The sequence below is a fragment of the Pelobates fuscus genome, chromosome 4 (assembly GCF_036172605.1).
Source record: "Pelobates fuscus isolate aPelFus1 chromosome 4, aPelFus1.pri, whole genome shotgun sequence".
Lineage (NCBI taxonomy): Eukaryota > Metazoa > Chordata > Amphibia > Anura > Pelobatidae > Pelobates > Pelobates fuscus.
Window position 1 is genome coordinate 335,634,419 of NC_086320.1, and position 22,574 is coordinate 335,656,992.

Here is a 22,574-nt window from a genome sequence, read left to right on the forward strand (position 1 = left end):
CATACACAGCACCCTCATACACAGCACCCTCACACACATCACACACAGCATCCATCATACACACATACTGCACCCCTCACATACACACCGAACCTCCCCAACACACTGCACCACACACATACACAATACTTCCAAATATATATATATATATATATATATATATATACACACACGCTCACACACACACACACACACACACACTACATTCCTGACATACACACTCTGGATCCCCTATACACACACTAGATTCCTTGTAAGCAAACACATACTACACCCCTAAACACACACTCTCTACAAACACTACATCACATATACACACACACACACACTATAGCCTGTATGCACACACTTGCTACATCCCCTATACACACATTCTTTACAGACCCTAGCCACATATGCACTACATTACACCACAAACACAACACGACTAAAACCGACCTTATTACACAATACCACACCACAATCAGCTCACTCTATACAAACACACACAATCCCACAAGCAGGCTCCAAACACAGCACGATACTCTTTCCTGGCATTTTTGTCTCCTGGTATCCATTTATAGAGACACCAGAGACAAGTTGCAAGGAAACACAGTGCAAGCATGTTATTAAATTTGCTTGCACTGTGCAGAACAAGTACAGGGCTTTTTTCTCATGCTAGAGCTCTTTAGCAGAGCTCTGCGCATGGTCTGCCCTGGCCTGCACTTTGAGAAGGGGGCGTGTTTGTCGTTAGTGACGACAAAACACACCCTCTCTGCACCGCCCCTTCTTAGTGGGCCTCTGTGATAAAAAAATGCCCGGGCCGAATTTTTATCCCAGTCCGGCCCTGGCCCGAATCATCTTTGGCCTCTGGTATCTTCCATCAGGGTCTCCATTCAACTTTTCAGAGATAGCTTGGATTTCCTGATGTAGTCCCTGGGTGACTTTTTGCTGCTCCTCACGGGCTACTTTAAAAACATTTCTGCTTGTGTCACAGCAATCTGTTTCACCAAGGACTCAGTGCACTCCATCTGTGCTTTGGCCAGGACTTTAGCACACTCTGCCTGGGCCAGAACCAGTTGCTGCAGGGCTGCACTGTTTTCTGTAGCTCTCCTGTTAGCCTCCTGTTGCACAGAGGTGGATTGGATCAGAGCCTTGATAACTTCCTCCATGTTGAGCTTTAAATGACTTCTACCCTCAGGCTTACGTGGTTGCCCGCATTCTCCACCATATGTAACAAACCACCTCTCTTCCAGGTAGGATTTTTGTCACAGATCTTGTAACCACAGCCTTCTAGGGTAATGAAAGTCCAGGACACATCCAGTTCTGTTTTCAGATTTATTTGGTGAAATATATACACAGGTGTTTCAAAAGTGAAAAATAAAGAAAACAAAAATTCCTTGCTCTTGCTTGAGCACTTACTATACACAGCAAGTCCCTATCTGGAATTGGGTGGCTTTTCCACTTGCCAATTTACAAAAAGTATACCTGCAAGACACCATTCCTCTGGTTTTTCCTCCTCTCTCTGCAGCATGCTGATCCCTTCCCTAAAAGTCTGCTAGCTAATTGATCAGATACAGGTGAGGTGCAATTAGGCATAAGTGAAACTATTAAGCAAAATAAAAGTTCTGGTCCGACTGTTATCTAGCAGCTGGTGCTATTGGAGCACTGGCCCACCCTGCTCTCCAAGTGCTCACTTTCTCAAGTCTGAAGCATTTCTGAGCAAGACGACACATAGCTATCTATGTGTCGTCTTGCTCAGAAATGCTTCAGACCTGAGAAAGGGAGGTTCTCCCGAACGCTTGTCATTAAAAAATTAGATTAGTCCAATAAAAAGGTATTACAAGATACAAATTTTATCTGTTTTTTACATCTACATCACTGGACTAATACGGCTTTAATCTCTACTATATATACACATATCTACACACACTCCTTGGAAGTATATACTTTGCTCTTTTACCTTTTTCTAAAAATATAATGTTAATGAATTTGGATCATGTGACCTATGATGTCACACAGCAGTTATTTTTCCTCCCATATTTAAAGCAGCTCTGGTCCTTCCTTCTGTAAACACTTTTGAGAAAGCCATTAAAACATGTTAAGTGTATTTAAATATTGTTTTATATAATTCCTTTACCTTATATTTTTATTTTATTTTAAGTACTTTTTTATTGGACCTGTTTTCTGCTGGATTCCTGTACTCAATATCCTTGAAGGATATTGAAATACCACCTAAGCCTGTTGGACAGAGCAATCCCTATTTGCTCTATCAAATGTGAGTATTTTTCATCTATTTCATTTTCATTTATCACTTTTTAAAGTCTACACTATTCTGGTTTTACTTTCTCTTTTAGTTGTATAAATCGGAGAGAGACCACCAGCACCTATATCCTAGAGTGTGAATCATACCACTTTATGCCATACCTGTGGAGCCACTGTATAGGCTGCAGTACACATGAGTGCACATCTTTTATAGCTATATATTTTAATATTGAGTCTGGCATATTGCACTATATATCTCTGATTTCTCCTACATATCTACAAGAGAAGCTGTATCCAAAAGAACCTCCTATAGAGTCTGTACTCCACTATATCCTCAGGCGCGGATTATTCTGCCCAAGCATCTAAGTTGGAGTGTGAGTGCATATGATTTTTTTACCCTCACCTTACTGTATTTTTTTATGTACTTCACTATCAGTTTCTCATATATATATATATATATATATATATATATATATATATATATATATACACATATACACACACACATATACACACACACACACACACATAAAAAAAAACCGGACATTCCAGGCGCTGCACCTTCCTCTCTGTTTTTTTTCTGCTTCTCTCTCTACGGGACAAGAGAGACCCCGGATTTGGTGACCTAGCTCCCCTTTGGACTGGACAAGCAGTGAATATCCTCTTGCTTTTCATTCATTGAATGTTTAATAGTTGGATATTCTACAAATTGTTTTATTTGACAAATACAAAACCAATCTAATTACAAAAAAAATGGGTGAAATGTTATGCTAATAAGAAAAGACATAATGAACATCCTTTAGCAATATCTAGTTTTTGATAAGTCTGATCAAAACCACTTTGAGATGAAGCAAACACACAAGACCTGGATTTTTCTGCATTGTGCATGGGCTGATATACACAGCGAATGCAATCTACGTTATGAGTCTCCTTCCTAGTTTCCTACTTTTGCTTGTTATGTGGCGGCTGAGCAGTCAATCTTCTGATTATTCAAATTAATTACATTTTATTTAACATAGTACTTTTAAAATCCAATAAACGTAGTCAGACAACTAATATGTTGGGGGTAAATTGTCAGGCGACCATTTAGCTGTATGGATTAACAGATCCCGTAATTCCAAGAAAATATCCTAAAAGATGGTATGTCTCTGGGTGGCTCTACCACACAGAGTTGTAGTTCCACAAACACTGGACAGTTAAGTGATAACCGCATCTGATCTATAGACTGATTTTATTAATCTAAAGTTTCAATCATGGTTGTCTCTCTAAGCAAGCCCAATATTGCGTTTTCTTTTATTTTTAGTGAACAAGTAAGTGAGCTCTTTATTTTTGCAGAGGAACCCAACAATATAATATATCGCCATCTTGTGGAGTTTACATGAACAACTGGTGACAGGTTATCTGCTTAACTGAAAAAGCACCTGCTAGATATTTGTTTAGAGACAGTTAATTTGTTTACACCACAATGTACAATGCTGAAAGGGTTTACCATTATGTAATTAACAGTGGAGGCCGTGGAGCTCACTGTACAAATGACTGGTATGCAGAATCTTGGGATAGTCTTCCCATGTGTGGATATGAAATTGTGTTTTCATAATTTGAGTTTGCAAGTTGTGTGCACAGATCCATGGACTACTAAAAAATGTGCATCAAATGCCCTTGTGTGCCATTGCAGGCCCTCAATTCAAATGTAAAATAAAATAATTTTTTATTGAAAATTTAGTTTTTATAGTACAAGAAAATTCAGAGTGCATACATACAACATTCATAATACAGACGATTGGTACAGATAAGTCACCTTCATAAATAGAGTGAGTTCATATATATATCACAATCAGTCGAGTGTGGAAAACACACACAAAAAAATAAATAAATAAATAAATAAATAAATAAATAAAGAAGAAAAACAATTCCTTAAAGAGCCAGAAAGTCCTTAGTATGACGCAAACAAATGTCTGTAGCAAAATAGTAACAAATATAAAGGGATGTATCGATAGAAGTAAGCACGGATTTAATTACATACATTCCCTGAGTTATTATCAAGTGTCCAGATAAAATTATAAATACCATACTTCCAGTTAATCTACTTGATTAAATTTATAAATTACCATATAATAAAGAGCAATTTTGAAGCCAAGTTGAGTACCAGTCTCTTTTTTTTTTGAGACCGCTGAACAGTTTTTGGTAATGTCATTTGCCATTGTCAGTTGGAATTTAATTTGGTTAATCAGGGAGATTTTCTGAAAAGAATTAGAGGATTTCCACTGTCTCGCAATGGTAATTTTAACTGCGATAAAACAATGAATAGCTAAACAGATGTATTTACGTGATTTAAAGGGCCAATTCAGATGTAGAAGGGCCGAGGCTGGGTTTTTATTTATATCATTAAAAGATGCCTCCTTAAGGGATATTTCAGAAAAAATATTAAATGCCCAGGCCCAAAGTGACTTAAGTGCTGGGCAAGCCCACCATATATGGATATATGTACCAGAATAGGTACCACATCTCCTACAAGTAGAATCTTGGGAATTGTACATTTTAGCCAGTCTTGTCGGAGTGTAATACCATCTGTGGAGTAGCTTGAAATGACAGTCAGATTTAGGCCATGTACAAATTTATTTACAAGAATTATAGAAGAAAACCAGCCCTTTGGAGAAATCACTAGGTTTAATTCATTCTCCCATGTTTTTATCAGTTTATGAGGGAAGGTATCTAAACCTTTAAAAAGCGAATTAGCAACAGAAATAACCTTGGGTACGGTTTGATGACAAAATAAAAGCTGCAACTCTTTAGCCCAAGGGAAAGAAGATTGAATAACATGTTTCTGGATATAGTGTTTAATACGAAGGTAAGTAAATATTTCTTTAGACGGTATATGAAAATTATCCATGATCTGCTGGAAGGGCAGAATATTGTCTCCTTGCATAATATCCGATAGAGTTAATGTGTCTTTGTTGGCCCAGTGTCTCAGTGATAGATCCTCTAAATTATTTTCTAATATATTTAGTTTACACGTTCTAGGAATTAGATGAGTAAAACCCCAAATTTTCTTAATTTCAGCCCATATTTCCAGGGATTGAGCCAGAGATATTAGACAGTTAGACAAGTCCCTAGAGAGCTTCCCAGGATATGACCATATATAGAAGTAAAGTCTAGAAGCATGGATAGCTTCAGATTCCATGGTATACCATGGTTCAGAAATAAAGTGTGGTTCTTGTAAAGTATATATATGTCGAATAGTATTGGCAAAATAGAGATTAGTAATTCAAATGTAAAATTAAATACTAAAGGGAAAAAAAAAAACCCTATAAATGCAGAGCCTAGATCTTTGGTATTTTTGTCTCAATATAATTTACCTTATTTTACTTTTGGTTTTTTTATTTTTCAAAACACTCTAAAAACTATCAAAAACACACCCAACTATTGTATTTCAGGAACAAAACCTCCCTATGCACCTTATAATGCTTTTTTCATTCTTCCCATATTTAAAGTTTTATTGAATTATGACTTAGAGAGCACAATAACTTAGTATATTGTGTAAGAACAAGTACATGAAAACAACAGTAGAGATTCTTTTTGATTATCAACAGTGATCCAGTGACAGTTTTGATATAGAGATCACACATATGAACTTATAACATTGGAAGATTAAACTGTTGCATCAGTACCTGTCAGAGGCGATGGTGGGCTGCTCTGAGCCTGGTTGGGGGGAGGGAGAGAGGGAGAGAGGGAGAATATACGTGGGAAGAGAGCAGTTATCACCTCGATTTCCAATTTAGAGGTGATTCCAGAAATTCAGTGGGACATTGCTTCATATAACTTAGCCTTGTCCACCTAGGATTTAACTTCCTATATAGAGGGGAAAACTATAGATTGCCAGTGGGATGCTATTGCCGTTTTAGCTGCTACAAGAATATGCATTACAAGATCTTTTTTTGGTCGTCTAATGTTTGGAGGGAAAATATTGAGGAATAATCCTTCTAGTGTGTTGGAAATAAGTGGGGATGTGGTTTTAGAAATAGTATGGCACACGTGCTCCCAAATTTGCTTTAGGGCTGGACAAGCTAGAAAAAAGGAGAAATAATGCCTGTGTCTTGAGCTCACCGCCAGCAGGTTCAATTCCCTTGTTAGCCATGAAGCTATGTTAAGGTCAGGGGTATAGAATTTCAGGGATGAGAACAGGGATAATGTAAGCGGATAGCAGGAGCGGTGTAGCCCAAGCACGCCACATATATAGGAAATGTTTTGTCTTGTTTAGTGCATTATAGAGTAGTAGTAATCTATGCTTAGGGATTCATATGAGTTTGAGCATGTTGTATGGTCATAAAAGAGCATATAGAGTAGTAGTAATCTATGCTTAGGGATTCATATGAGTTGGAGCATGTTGTATGGTCATAAAAGAGCATATAGAGTAGTAGTAATCTATGCTTAGGGATTCATATGAGTTGGAGCATGTTGTATTGTCATAAAAGAGCATTCCCCAGCAGGATGCAGCTATATAGTATTTCTTTATGTCTGGGAGCCCAGGCGTTCCTTTGTTGGGTGTAGCTGGCAAGTGTTATGGGGTTTCCTGGGTGGATTCTTTTTCCAGATGTATGTGGTTATCTCTGGAAGTTCGCTAGCAGTGTATTGTGGAAAGCTATAGGGGTGGTTCTGAAGAGATACAGGAATATAGGGAGAATGGACATTTTAATAGAATTGATTCTACCTATCCAGGACAACTCTAATCCAACCCAAGCCTTTAAAGGGACACTATAGTCACCAGAACAACTACAGCTTAATGTAGTTGTTCTGGTGAGTATAATAGCTCCCTTCAGGCATTTTCATGTAAACACTGCCTTTACAGAGAAAAGGCAGTGTTTACACTGCCCCTAGGGACACCTCCAAGTGTCCACTCCTTAGATGGCCACTTGAGGGGCTTCCTAGCTCAGGGCTGCTCTGCATAGAGACACTGAATTTTCCTCATAGAGATGCATTGATTCAATGCATCTCTATGAGGAGGTCCTGATTGGCCAAAACGGCATTTGGCCCTGTCCCCATGCCGATTTTAGCCAATCCAATACTTTCCCTATGGGAAAACATTGGATTGGCTAAAAATCTGCCATTTTGAGGATGTCACAAAGGGGTGGAGCCAGCACTGGCAGCTTTAAAGAAGGTGAGTTTTAAACTTTTATAGGGGGGCAAGCCACCTAAATGGTGGGTTTAGCACTATAGGGTCAGGAATACATGTGTGTGTTTCTGACCCTATAGTGATCCTTTAACCCCTTAAGGACACATGACGTGTGTGACATGTCATGATTCCCTTTTATTCCAGAAGTTTGGTCCTTAAGGGGTTAAAGTTTGTCTGTTTATATGTAGTTATGTATGTGATTGTGATTTTGTCAGACAGTGGAATGAGAATTGCTGTAAGTTGAATTGCTAAATACGAGATAGATGTAAGGCGTCAGTCAAAAGCTGTAAATGTGTTTTAGGAGAGATACTGCTGTTGTGGAATTCCTATTGTGAGTGCTTGTGTTTTTGTTGTTCTTGTAGTAGGATATTGTTCCAAACTTTGCTAGTAGTTGTAACCAGTTGGGTAGGGACGCTATGGGGGTCTGAGAGCGAAAGGAAGATATTGTCCGTTGCCTAATAGGGTGTTGACGCCACAAATGTTCTTTTGCCTTCTTTTGCAAACTGGACATTATGATTCACTCACCTATTCTAAATCAGATCTCAATAAACACCTGGATTTCATGGGACAGCCATAATTTGTGGCTGCTACCTCAACATCCCAGGTTTGTGCTCTGATTTCCCACTTCTGGGGATCCGAAAGAAGTGTGCCCAATTAATGCAAAAACAACCTCATCATTAGAAACATCGGAACTTTGCGAACTAAATTCAGGGCATTCAGGTTATGCAAGAACGATTCAGTTTGCTCTGCGCAAGTGCTAAAATGCCTCTTTTTGGTCAATTCTACCAACATTTACATCACTGAAACACCCCTCCAGACCTGCCCCACTCCTGTCCTGCAAAATCCCCCCATTCTTCTCATTCCTTGTCTCGGACACGTTAGCTTTCATCAAGTTTGGCATGACTGTGTCTCCAATTTATTTATTCCAGAAATCCGCTCAATATGATGTGCATAGTAATTTGAAAAACATTTAAGATTGTAACCTGCTCATTTAAAAAGTGTATAAAACGCAACAAAAATGTCTAAGCTTGAAGAAATGCACATGAAAAAATTAGACATATTTGAAAATACGTTTTCGTTAGTGAAAGGCAAAATAAAAAAAAAAAGTCAAAACACAACATCCTACTTACCCAGTAGAACAAAATCTTCAACCTCTTTTTCTTGAATGGTTGGCTTCTTTGTTGCATCCTGGCTTTTCCTGAAAAAGCTGAACATTTTTCACAATGCAAATCTTGAATCTGCAAGACACAAAATTTAGAATGTAATAATATTGAAGCTACTAAAAATAATTTTAATGTCTAGAGTTGTCGCACTGTCCCTACTCTTCTCCCCTTCCACTTGCTCAAAGTCTGGAAGCCAAAAGGCTCGGACACACTGGTTGGCTTAGAGCGGTCAGCTGACGCTCACATGTAATCAATGGCTTCCCATTCATAAAAGTGGCTTGAACGAAAACTTATCTTTTGTAAAGGCAGTTTTATGAATAGAGATCCGGTGCTGGAACAAAGACTTTGGGGTTAAACCATTCGAGAACAGTTTAACCCCAAAAGGTGAGCCAGCACCAGGGGTCTCCTGGCACCACAATAACTTACTTTTGATGAACTTGTTATGGTGCCTAGTGTTCCTTTAAAGAGACGCTATAGCCACTGTAATTGCTATATTGCATTGAACAGGTTATAGTGTCTAGCGACCTCAGATGTAATTTTTCCATTAAAGACCTGCAAGGTCCATAGATATAATATTACCACTAATCCATATGATACCCTTATCGAGCATCATGTTTGCTGCTAGTATGCTATGCCTGCTGATAATAGATGCTCATATATGCACGGAATCCTCCTCAGGACTGGCTAATAACAAAGAAGCAATGTGCGGCATATCTGGATGTGGTGTGCTCCGAAACAAAATGATGCACATTTCCAAGCATTATGACCACTTGAAAACAGTGAAGTGGTAATGGTTCTTGGAATAACAAAGAAAACAAGATGTACCACTTCTCATTTGATTTGGGAGAGGAAGTGGCCAGGTAGTTTTATTTATTTATTTATATATATATATATATATATATATATATATATATATATATATATATATATATATATATATTTTTTTTTTTTTACACAACACTAGAGGGCCAAGAGATTTAACACACAACTTCAGTTTAACCCCTTAAGGACCAAACTTCTGGAATAAAAGGGAATCATGACATGTCACACATGTCATGTGTCCTTAAGGGGTTAAAGAATAAATATTCAAAGAAAAGGCTGAATTTTTCCTCTCTTTTATTGAGGCAAGCGAACAGTATTACAGAATAAAGAAATCAGAGTTAAAGCAGTTATAACAGATCAATGATGCAGTTGTTATACTAAATAACAAACTTTTTTTTTATATAAAAATAAACAAGCTAGGCTTACATTGGCTACGTTCATGAGTGAAGCATCAGCAGAATGGTCAGACTTGTCCTAACAATAGACAAAACAATAGCAGAGGTACTTATTTTAAACTACATAAGTTTCTTATGACCTATACACTTTTTATTTTAATTACACCTTACTGTTCCCCAAATGGGGGTATTAAAAATTTATTATTTTCTTTAGTTCTTTCTTTTTGCTCTATGATTAGTACATTTGCCGCTTCACACTAATAGAGCATTTCTTAGCAAGGGTATAAAGACTGGCTTTGGGGATACTTTGTTTTAGTTAACCTTTTTCAGTCTCTTCTCTTTCTAAAAAATAATGTGAATAATCACATTATAGACAGGAATCATTAGAACGTCGCTGTATCTAGCCATATATAGTGGGAAACAAACTGTAAAGATAGACAAAATACATGATAAACAGGCATAGAAAGCTCATAGCTAATCAAGATGATAACGGACAAAAGGCTACATGAAGCGTGGCAGCTAGTAGTGCAGATGGGGAATTCCTAATAGTTATGCAGTGGAACTTCCCTGGAAGGTGATTAATCAGTCAGCCTATACCCAAGACTGGGAAGCATAAGGCAGGCATGCCTAGGGTCCAAGAGGCAACGGCTTCTGGTGTGTTAAGTTGGGCACAAATCAAGCCCCGGGCCGGTTTAAAGGTTGGAACCTTAGTGCCACAGTCTTGAGAGCCCAGATAAAGTCCAGCCCTGGAGGAGGGAAACAAAGCGACCTTGAGGTTTCTTTATCGCTGGTGGCTGTAGGTCCTCTGCCTTTGCGGGTAATTCCTCGGGGTCTTGCTCTTGCCCCCTTGGCCCTAGGACCGAGCGGGCTAGCAGTTGTGGATTCTTTCGCTGGAGAAGAGTGATTGCCCAGAGGAGACTCCCCCAACGACCTGGACCCGCTCCCCCGAATCTCTTCACAAGGTTAAGACAATGAGGCCGTCTAATGCACCACCAGGGAGGCCCAGAAGTTATCAAGGAGCTCATCCAGCCACTAGATTTGCTTAGTGGGGCTGGGTTGTTCCATCCCTTGTTGCATTTGTCTGGGTGCGCTTCGAGTGAATATAGCCGCCATTTTGCGTGCTGCAACTGTAGCTTGCACTGAGCTAGTGCAGCTGCAGAGAGCTCCCTCGGTATGGACTGCAACCCCCACCGGTCCAGAGGGTGGGAAAAAGTTACGTCACTGCAGAGTCTGCTTGATTCCCCACAGGGAGGTAGGCCACCACTTCGAGTCAAGACTTGCTAGGCCGCAATTACATCGAGTCGGATCTCAGTCCCTGCAAGGCACACAAATGCACCAGTCTGGCAATGTGAACTGCTCAGTAACTGAGCTGAATGGGGTCATGGACAAAACGACTGAGTCTGCAATTATTGTTAGAAATGAAGGATGAATCCATCACACTATAACTCAACATGGCTGAATATATATTTTCATGTATGCTTAACTCTTCAAATCAAAAATAGAGAATTCTTAGAATAGGCAAAAACTAATTTTCTAACACGTATTTTTTTCTCTAACCTTTATAGACTAAAACTTGGAAACTAAATAAGCACGTCATTAAACCTGGTTTTGTAATATTTGAGGGGGAAGAAAGCTATGCACTCGAACAAGAAGGGTATTGCAAACACAACTTGTTTTTGCTTTTCCTCTGTGCAAAGGTTTCAAAATTACAAAACCCAAAGCACAGACGCATCTAGCACATTATGAAAGCAGAAGAAAAGTATCACAAGACACTCTGGCAGTAAATCACATGAGAATGTATGTATACCCCATCAATTCATTTTTTTCTTTTTGCTGTGTGACTATAAGCTTTGAATCAGTCACATAAGAAAATGAATCAATCATTCTCAGAAAGGTTGTTTTCTTCCCAGGGTTAAATAGATTGCAGGCATTAATAAAAAAATACAAATTAGGCTGAACTTGGCAGGGATCCTAAAAAACCATGGGAATGAAAGATTCACACTCTAGGAAGTGACACAGATGGTAACACTCTGTCCCCAAATATTGAAGTGGGCAGCTCCTATGGTTCCTGAAAGTCTACTATCCCCTACCAAGGATGCCATGTTGGAGGATTGGGTAATCATCCATGATCCAACACTTGTGGGTTAAGATAGACTTCTTGACATGTTTCTTTGCCAAGATCCGGCATCTGGAAAGGTCAAGGAATGTGATTCTGATGAAGAGGATAGCACTGTAACTTCTTAAAGCAAAGAAAACAATGAAGATTGGGAAATGAATGAAGTCAAAACAGGTGCTATTTTTTACGTAAAAAGTTCTAAATGTTAAGACACATTCTAATAGTTTCTATGGGAATTGCTTTTTATTTAGCTCTTTGCCCCAGAATGGCAAGTTTATGCCTTGAAAAATTTCCCTCCGAGGATTGCTGGTGCGCTATGACATAGGCGAGTGTCTGCGTGAGAGGAGGGGCGATATGGTGGAAGGATGGCCGGCGGGGGTTATGGCGGCTCGTTGAGAGGGAGTCATTTGCGGCAACTGTGGGGTTTTGTTACTGTTAGCTTCAAGCCAGAATAAATCTGGCGAGGTAACGAACGCTGAAATTGAGCCGGTATTGGAGAGGAGTGAAGAGACTGCAAACAGCAGAAAAGTTAAGTGAACTCCTTAAAACTTTGATTGTAACAGTGGAAGTGAGAGGGTGAAAGAGAGAAGGGTGGTGAGAAGGGAAGAAAGTATAAAGCAGAGAATCATTACAAACTAAAAGGAGAAAGTGGAGGGGAGAAAAGTTATAAGATCCTATAAAGTTGAATACCGAAATATTGAGAATAAGACACAGATTTGCTCCCTGAAAAAAAAGGAAAGAAGAGAGAAAAGGGAGGGAGGGAAGAAGAGAAAGAAAGGAAAGGGAAAGAAAGAAAAAGAGAGAAAAAAAAAAGGAAAAATATATAAACTTTACAAAATGGCAGCCAGAAAACCACAAGAAGAAAAGAGAAAGAGAGGAAAAAAAAAACACCATTACAGAGAAAAGGTTATCAGGATATTTCTCCCCTTCCCAAAATAAATCTCAATCGATTTCTGAAAACCAGGATAATTCCCCCTCCCCCCAAATGCTACTCTAATCCCTCTCATGCTCCACAAGCAGGAAAACCCCTCACTGAAGAGACTAATTAATTACTTGGATAAATTTCAGGAGAATATTAAAGAAGATATTCAAAAAGGATCATTGGATTTAAAACAAGAATTAAGAAGTATGAAAGTTCAACTGGAATCCATAGAGTCCAAGATGATGCAAACTGAGTTAAAATATGTACATATAGAGTTAATAACGACAGATTTGCAATCTAAAGTAGAACAATTAGAGGGTAAATTAAATGATTTGGAAGATCGTTCCAGGAGAACCAATATAAGAATTCGCAATATCCCTGAACAAGTTGACGACATAACATTAAAAAAAATTCTAATGAAATATTTTGAGTCGTTATTATCTCAAGTCGGTTTAAAAGACTATGAATTAGAAAGATTCCATAGGCTACCTAGACCCAGAAATATAGCAGAATCATTACCAAGAGACGTAATAGTTAAATTTCAATCTTTCCATATTAAAAACAAAATATTGAGCTCATTAAAAAGTAACCCGGTCTTGGAAGAGAGATTTAAGGATCTGAAATTTTTTCCAGATTTATCTTTTTATACAAGAACATGGCGGAAAAGTTTCAGCAAGGGGGGGGGGGGGGGGTAAGAAAGGATAGAGAAAAAGAAGGGGAAGGAGAAAATAATAATTTAAATGTATAGAATAACCATTGGTGAAATTGGAAGTTAGATGTACTGGTAATATGTATATGGTATGAATTAATACAATGAAGGGATGGGTCATGTATACACAGCGGGGAAATGTATAAAGTGTTAAAATAATGTATAAGGATTTGCTTTCCGATAAAGGTAATTAACGAACATATATAAAGAAACATACACTGGATTTAGGATGAAATGTAATACTTTTAAATTATATAAGGTTTTTTTTTTTTTCACTATATCACGATATTAAAGATAGGGAGAGCGTGGGGGGTAAGAATAGGATAGAGAAAAAGAAGGGGAAGGAGAAAAAAAATAATAAAAATGTATAGAATAACCTTTGGTGAAATTGGAAGTTAGATGTACTGGTAATATGTATAAGAAGTATGGTATGAATTAATACAATGAAGGGATTGGTCATGTATACACAGCGGGGAAATGTATAAAGTGTTAAAATAATGTATGAGGATTTGCTTTCCGATAAAGGTTTTTTTTTTTTTTTTTTTTCCCCTTTCTGGAAGAGAAGGGTGTTTACATAAATAAGGAGCATGATTTTCGGTCACTCTAAATGCTATATTTTTTTTTTCTTTTCCTTTCTGGAAGAGAAGGGTGTTTACATAAATAAGGAGCATGATTTTCGGTCACTCTAGATGCTATATTGACACAAATACCGAGATATGGTAATCAAAGATACCATATTACGAGGACATAGATGGCCCTTGAGGGGCGAGTCGAAAGACAACCTCCCAGGAGTCAGGCTGTGTTGGGCCAGACTGGGATTATTTCCCATAAGGCTGTTTTTGGTCTATGTGAAATGGACTATTTGTGTTTTATGTAAATGCATTGCAACTCTCTTGGGGTCAGTGGCACTATTGTTCTATGATTTAAAATGGTAAAGATGATCTCGGTTAATGTCCAGGGTCTAAATTCTCCAAACAAAAAAATCTCTTATATATAATTATATGTTAATAAATAAAGTGGAAGTAGGTTTCTTTCAAGAAACCCATTGGATAGATACGGATAACCATGGTTGGGGTGGATTAAAATTCCCTACAGTGATACATGCTTCATTAAGTGGGAAAAAAGAGGAGTAGCAATAGTTTTTTCCCATACATTAAAATTGGATATATTACATCAAATTAAAGATAAGGAAGGTAGATACGTTATAGTTTGTTGTAAATTGAATGAGATACCCTATACGTTGACAAATATATATCTCCCTAATGATTTTCCTGCTCCAACCCTAAAAAAAGTTTTAGTCTTAGTGGAATCCATCAAAATAGGCATATGTCTGGTAGCTGGGGATTTTAATAGCGTATTGGACCCGATATTAGATAAAAAGACAACTTCAATATTATTACATCAAAAAAGAACAGACAAGCTAGCAAAATCTATTAAGAGAAATATGAATTATTTTGACTACTTTGATTTATGGAGGACGATCAATCCCGATTCATTGGAATATACGTTTTTTTCGCGTGTACGTCTGTCTTACTCTCGTATAGACATGGTTTGGGGTAATGCAATAGCATTAACAAATATTAAATACTTTAAAATACTTGATAATACCTGGTCAGATCATAGTATTAATATGTGGGAGACGAAAAAACCAATGGATCAGGATTAATCGCGATACTTGGAGTATGGATGATAATTTGTTAAAATCTAAGATTAATCTTGATATACTGGATAAACAAATTTAAATTTTTTTTCTTGAAAACAATCCGAATGATACCTCATATATAAATAATTGGTGTGCATTTAAATCTACCATGAGAGGTAACATAATAAGTATACAAACAAGATAGAAAGTAGAAAATAATAAACTTTTTCTGACCTTCCAAGAAGAATTAAACAGGGCCTCAAATTAGAATAAGCAGTCTCGCTCTAAGGAAAATGCAGATGCTCTGAAAAATATTCAGAATAAAATCAATAATTTCCTTTTAGAAAAGAATGCAAAGGTTTTGAATAAACTTAAAGCAAATTATTATTATAAGGGGAACCGAGCAGATAGAATTATGACAAAAAAAGCTAAGAGATAAAATTGGATCCAGTAAAATAGTAAAGATAGCGGATGATGAAGGGGTTTACTTGGACCCAAAAAAAATAGGAGAGAGATTTAATAAGTATTATGAGGGTTTGTATAAATGAACTCCTTCGACAACAAACGAGGAGGACTATTTGAGTAAAACTAAGACACCTAAACTCACGGTAGAACTAAGAAATAAGCTAAATGCTTTTATTACAGTCCAAGAAGTGGAGGAAGCAATAAACAATTTAAAACCAGATAAGACGCCAGGTCCAGATGGTTTTGCAAATCTATTTTATAAATCTTTCAAAAACCGTATAGCTCGGCATTTAACTGATATGTTTAATGAAATCGTGTCAGTAGGCAAATTTCCCACCGAAATGTTGAGAGCAAATATCCTCCCAATTCTTAAAACTAAATAAAGATCCTTCAAAAGGTGGAAAACTATAGACCTATTTCGTTAATCAATACAGACGTTAAGATCTTTTCATCAGTTCTGGCCTATAGATTAAAGGGATTCATGGATAACATCATAAAAAACGATCAAATTGGTTTTGTACAGGGGAGAGATCCAGTAGATAATTCTAGAAGACTCTTGGATTTAATAGATGCTGCTCGAAGAAATAAAAAATCTTTATTCCTATTGGCAGTAGATGCCGAGAAAGCTTTTGACAGGGTCGGTTGGGTCTTTTTAAAGAAAACTATGGAAAAATTTGGCATACAGGGATGGATGCTTAATGCAATTCTGGCATTATATGAAGGTCCAACAGCAAGAACAGTGGCCCCAAATATATGTGCAGACTGGTTTACATTAAACAATGGAACAAGACAGGGTTGTCCCTTATCGCCCATTTTATATATTATGACAATGGAGATTCTAGCTATTAATATAAGAAATAATTCTCGAATAAAAGGCTTTAGATACAGAGAGAAAGAATTCAAACTAAATTTATATGCAGATGATCTGATTTTGACCCTAACCGACCCTGTCGAATCTCTTGGTGCCCTGATGGAAGAGGTAGATAATTACAGTCTGGTTTGAAATTATAAAATAAACGTAACTAAATCTACTTTTTTAGCTATTAACATCTCCAGGGAATGTAGTCTAAATATAAAAGAAAATTATAAATTTAATTGTAATAAAAATACATTATCTTATCTGGGAAAAACAATTACTGATGACTTAAAAGATACGATGCAAACAAATTTCTTAAAAACATTTAGATCAACTCATGAGTCATTAAAAAGATGGAGACAAATTGAACTATCTTGGTGGGGTAGAATTAATTTGGTCAACTCGTATTTACTCCCTAAATGGTCCTATCTTTTTCGTATGATCCCCTTGAGAATGCCACAACCATGGTTATCTATGATACAACGAGATATAAACAATTTTATATGGAAAGGACAAAGGCCGAGAATGAATAAAAAAAACTTTTGATGCATAAGTTTAGGAAAGGAGGTATACATTTTCCTAATGTGAATATAACCTATTTAGCTAATATGATGTTCCATATATATAAGACGCAACTCTTAAGCTCTGAGGAAGTGGGCTGGTACCAATTAGAAATGGAGATGGTAGAAACTGAAAAATTGTATCAATTGATTTGGTTAACTAAACGGGATGAAAGAATCAAGAAGGTTTGTTCTTTAAATAATTGCTTGAAATCAATTCTGATGGAGTGGGAAAAGATGAGGATCAACAGCGGAATAGGTAACCAAATATTGGGAAATTCTAAGCTTTGCATTATACAGTTAAGGATGAAAGATATAAATATAAGTGAGTGGACAGGGAAAGGCAATAATTATATAAATCAAATAATATTAGGAGATAAAATTAAATCATTTGAAAATCTGACACAAGAATTTTCGTTACCCAGGCAGGAGTGGTATAATTACTTAAGAATCAGAGGTTTCATCAAACAATTTTTGTTACCTCGACCCACAGAGGGAATAGAAAATTTGACTGCTCTATTAAAAAATGAGAATGTACCGCAAATAGTTTCAAAAGCAAGGAGTGCTCTTCTTCAAATTGAAGCACCAATTATGAATGTAAATATTCAGAAATGGAGCAAAGAACTAAATGTACAGATTTTTTAAGACTGAATGGGACCAAGTATTATTGAAAACAAGTAAAATAATCCATTGTTTGAGTCTTCTTGAGGTATTGTTTAAATTAATGAACCGTTGGTATCTAGTTCCAACTAGAATGTCCAAAATGTATACCTCTAATTCTCCATTGTGCTGGAGATGTAACGAAAAAGAGGGGACTTTTGGACATATATGGTGGGAATGCAGTAAGGTAAAAAATTTGTGGTACATGGCCTTTGAAACACTGGAGTATATTACAGAGGTAAATATCCCTAGAGGCCATCATAATGGTTTATTTCATTTAAATTTACAATCACTCCAATTCAAAGAAAAATGTATATATGTCCACTTTGTGGCAGCAATAAAAATAATAATCGCAAGGAATTGGAAGAGTAATGCGAATTTCACACAGGTCCAATTACATTCACAAGTCCAATATCAATTAACCATGGAGGCCTTGGGATACCAGTCAGTTAAAATTAGAGATGTCAGTAATTTTTGGAAGAAAAAAATGGAGAGTATGGAAATACAAACTGGACAGAGTAATTAGAGTATTTTCTTTTTCTTTTCGAATATAAGGTAATGTAATAGAGGGTCCACTGATACTCCCCAAGTAGAGTGCAATGCATGATAGTGTTTGTCTTTGTATTGTGTGTTACGTCTTTCACAGTAATGAAGGCACATGAAGTCAACTAGTCAAGGTGTGGTGCTATATAAATAAGAAAAATTAGGAGGATTTATATGGATATATATAATGCACTTTAATTGTAGAGAAAAAGTAGGATTACAATATTGGCATGTTTGGTGATCATGTTATTATGTTATATGGATTAACTCAGGACATACCCAGGACATACTTGAAAACGAGAGAAATCTCAATGTATCTTTCCTGGTAAAATATTTTATATAAAATAAAATAATAATAAATAAATAAATAAAACTCTATGTGATAACATTTCTGAGCACAAGATAAGTGATTTGGAATATGCATTAATGGGAATATGGCAATGTTTCAGTTTTATGTCTTATACAATTCGGGGAAAATGGTTTCTGTTTATTTTTTAAATATACTATTGTGGATGGAAATGTTTTGTATGTCTGTCAAATAAAAATGAAAAACTATAAAAAAAAAAAAAAAAAGAAAAATTTCCCTCCAAATCTAGACTGTCTTGAGGAAAATAATTCATAACAAATAGCTTTTACAGGATGTTAATATCAATGTTAGCCAAGTTAAAAAAATAATAACACAGTAAGAAAGAAGACACAATAAAAGGTCACTTATTCCAATATTTGAAATCCATTATGTGGACAAATAAAATGCAATAGTATTTAAAACGTCTACAAGTTTCGCCTCCGGCTTAGGACAGAGGTTGTAGCAAATTCCATCAAATTACTCTGAAGCCCAGTAGAATACACCAACCCGGAGACTGACTGTTTGGCATGTGATGTATACCCGGGAGAGACGAACACTTCATCTACAGACTGATTTAAAATCCAGGCTAATATTCTCTTGCCTCTTTTTACACCTTTTATAATTTACAATTTACATTTTATTTTTGTGTGTTTATAAATTATTAATTTAAAAATAGAAATCCAGCGCACTCACTTATCAACTAAACAGCTACTTTGATGCTGACAGATTTGGGGTTTAGTTACACTATATGATCATACATTGCATAAGCCTGCCACAAACGTCAATGTACCCCATCTTTGGCAGGTCCTACTCTCACTGCCAACTGTCTACTAAATGAGCTACTCACTTGGGGAAATCCTTCCATCTTGAGTTCTCTGCAGTACAAGGCTTAAATAGGGTCCTGAGATGAGACACCTGTGACAGGGGGCGGTGCAAAACCAAGGAGCTGGCTAGACTCCTAAATATATATATGGGAAACCAAAGGTGAGTGCAGCCAGCCCCTTGTTTTCCCATATAAATTATTATTAATCATTTTTTTTTATTCTCTTTTGTGCTCCACTTTATGATATATTTATACGCTTCCAAATTGACTACTTTGGCCTTAAATGTGAAATTCAGTGTGAATTCACTGGCCTGCACTACTGGCTTAGCTCAGAGCAAAGAGTTCCCAGCAAGTGGGGAGACTGTGTACCCCAGGTAAAAAAAAATCTAATGGTTACCAAACAGCTATGGTGCTTGGAGTGCTCATTTAAAGGTCAAGAATAGATCTATTATTTTGTGTGGGTCTTAGAAACAGGTCTCACCCAGTGGCGTACATACCAGGGTCGCAGGGGTCGAGGCTGCGACCGGGCCCGGCCCACCAGGGGGCCCGGCCGCCATGCGACCGAGGTATGTAGGTCACTGGGCCAGCCTCTTCTGCTGGGGGGCCCAGGAGCCGGCCACCTCCGGGCCCCCCGAGGCTGGCCCTGCTGTCACCCGGCTGGCTGGCGGGCGCGCGAGGGAGCACTGTCCCCTGGGTGCTCCCTCTTCAGCTCCCTCGCGCACCGCACTGAAACCGGAGCCGGAAGATGACGTCATCTTCCGGCTCCGGCATCAGTACGCGGCGCGCAAGGGAGCTGAAGAGGGAGCACCCAGGGGACAGTGCTCCCTCGCGCGCCCGCCAGCCAGCCGGGTGGCAGCCTGGCCAGCAACACCACTGGACCCCAGGGAATCCCCCCAGCTCTCCCACAGGTAAGGAGGCTGGGGGGGATAAAAAAAAAAAAAGTTTGAGTGTCAATGTTAGTGAGTGTGTTAGTGTTAGTGAGTGTGTGTGTTAGTGAGTGTGTTAGTGTTAGTGAGTGTGTGTGTTAGTGAGTGTGTGTGTTGGTGTTAGTGAGTGTGTGTGTTGGTGTTAGTGAGTGTGTGTGTTGGTGTTAGTGAGTGTGTGTGTTGGTGTTAGTGAGTGTGTGTGTTGGTGTTAGTGAGTGTGTTAGTGTTAGTGAGTGTGTGTTAGTGAGTGTGTGTTAGTGAGTGTGTGTTAGTGAGTGTGTGTTAGTGTTAGTGAGTGTGTGTTAGTGAGTGTGTGTGTTAGTGTGTGTGTTAGTGTGTGTGTTAGTGAGTGTGTGTTAGTGTTAGAGTGTGTGTTAGTGTTAGTGAGTGTGTGTGTTAGTGTGTGTGTGTGTTAGTGTTAGAGTGTGTTAGTGTTAAGTGTGTTAGTGAGTGTGTGTGTGAGAGTGTGTGTGTTAGTGAGTGTGTGTGTTAGTGTTAGAGTGTGTGTGTCTGTTACTGAGTATGTTTGTGTGCGTCTGTCACTGAGTGTGTGTCTGTCAGTAAATGTGTGCGTCTGTTCATGAGAGTGTGTGTGTGTGTGTGTCTTAAGCACTTACCTTTCTCCAGCGCCGGACTCCCTTAACGCTGGGGATCTCTCCGTCCCCATCCGCCTCTCAGCTCCGAATGCACACGCGCGCATTCAAACCGCCCATAGGAAAGCATTACTCAATGCTTTCCTATGGACGCTCAGCGTCTTCTCACTGTGATTTTCACAGTGAGAATCGCAGAAAATCCTCTAGCGGCTGTCAATGAGACAGCCACTAGAGGCTGGATTAACCCTCAGTGAAACATAGCAGTTTCTCTGAAACTGCTATGTTTTCAGCTGCAGGGTTAAAACTAGAGAGACCTGGCACCCAGACCACTTCATTGAGCTGATGTGATCTGGGTGTCTGTAGTGGTCCTTTAAGTGTATGTGTTTATGCATGCACTGGCATACATACCGCGGTCGCAAGGGTCGCAGCCCTGCGACCAGGTGCCCGCCGCCATGTGTTGCGGCCCCAGCCTGCGCAGAGTAAGCGCTCACGCGGGGGGAGGGAGGGGCCCCGGATCAGTTTTCGCACCGGGGCCCCATGGGTTGTGTGTACGCCACTGGTCTCACCCTATAATCTTGTAAGGAGATACTACTATTTAACCTTTTCATGAGTAACTCTAGACTGTAAGATTCGTTTTGTTTGAGCAAGGTTCTCACCAACCTATTATTCCTGTAACATTTTATAACTGGTTCATTTATTGTTAAATTTACCCATTTTATAATATTGTAAATTGCTGTTAAAATAGGTTGGCGCTATATAAATACCAATTTATTTATGGCATTTTATATTAATCTATTGTACACATTTATGTTTCATAAATTGTCTACAGAGTTTTAAAGACTAATTTTTTTGAGCAGAAATTTAATTTATTTGGTGATTATTCTCCTGTTAATTGGAATTATTTTTGAGAACTGACAAAAATGTTTAATTTTGTTTCACTGTATTTCTATTCCCTCCTCTCCCTCCACTACTTAGAATAGATAAAAGAAGTCCTTGATTGTAACCTAAAATACACATTATTTAGGAAAATCCCCCAAAACAAACACATATAAAATACAGAGACCACCTGACACACAACAAAAACAATCACTATGGAGACACAGACAACAACATGAAACCCCAGAGACAGGAAATAAGAGAAACAATATTACAATATCCAACCACTCACACCAATACTTACCAACTTAGAGCCTGATCAGAGAATGACTCACAGCCAGGGAGCCGTCACCGACAAATGTCCTCCTAAACGAGCCCCTGGGCAGTAACCTGGACAAGTCTAAGCCACGCCCTCTTGTGGGACCATCAAGTGACTTGTCCATGGTGATGTCACGCACTGCCCCGAGCTCTACGCACAACGTAAATACCGACCGTAGAAAGCGTCTCCGTGAGCGTGCTTGAAATCCAGCGGCCGGCGCCATTTTGGTGGAGACGAGGATGCATTGGAGACAACGGCTTTGTTGTGTAGAACTCTCCCAGTGTAGTCGCCTGCGTTTGTTTTTGTTCAGAAAACGAATTATAAATTGTATTGCAATGGTAGTTTTTTTTTTTTTTTATTAATTAATTCATTCATTAATATACGAAACGGATACATGTTGGATTGCCAGCTTTCAAGATGTTTT

The 22,574-nt window shown here is 38.1% G+C and overlaps 1 protein-coding gene across 1 annotated transcript in view; it reads right to left on the bottom strand.

Annotated features, from left to right (window-relative positions):
• UMAD1 (UBAP1-MVB12-associated (UMA) domain containing 1) overlaps positions 1–22,301 on the bottom strand; it is a 43,960-nt gene extending 21,659 nt beyond the window's left edge. Inside the window, exons 1-2 of the mRNA XM_063450744.1 lie at positions 22,136–22,301; positions 8,545–8,652 (exon numbers count right to left, since the gene is read on the bottom strand). Coding sequence (XP_063306814.1) covers positions 8,545–8,629 — 85 coding nt within the window. The 5' untranslated portion in view covers positions 8,630–8,652; positions 22,136–22,301. The remainder of the gene's footprint in view (positions 1–8,544; positions 8,653–22,135) is intronic.
• Between the last annotated feature and the right edge of the window lie 273 nt (positions 22,302–22,574).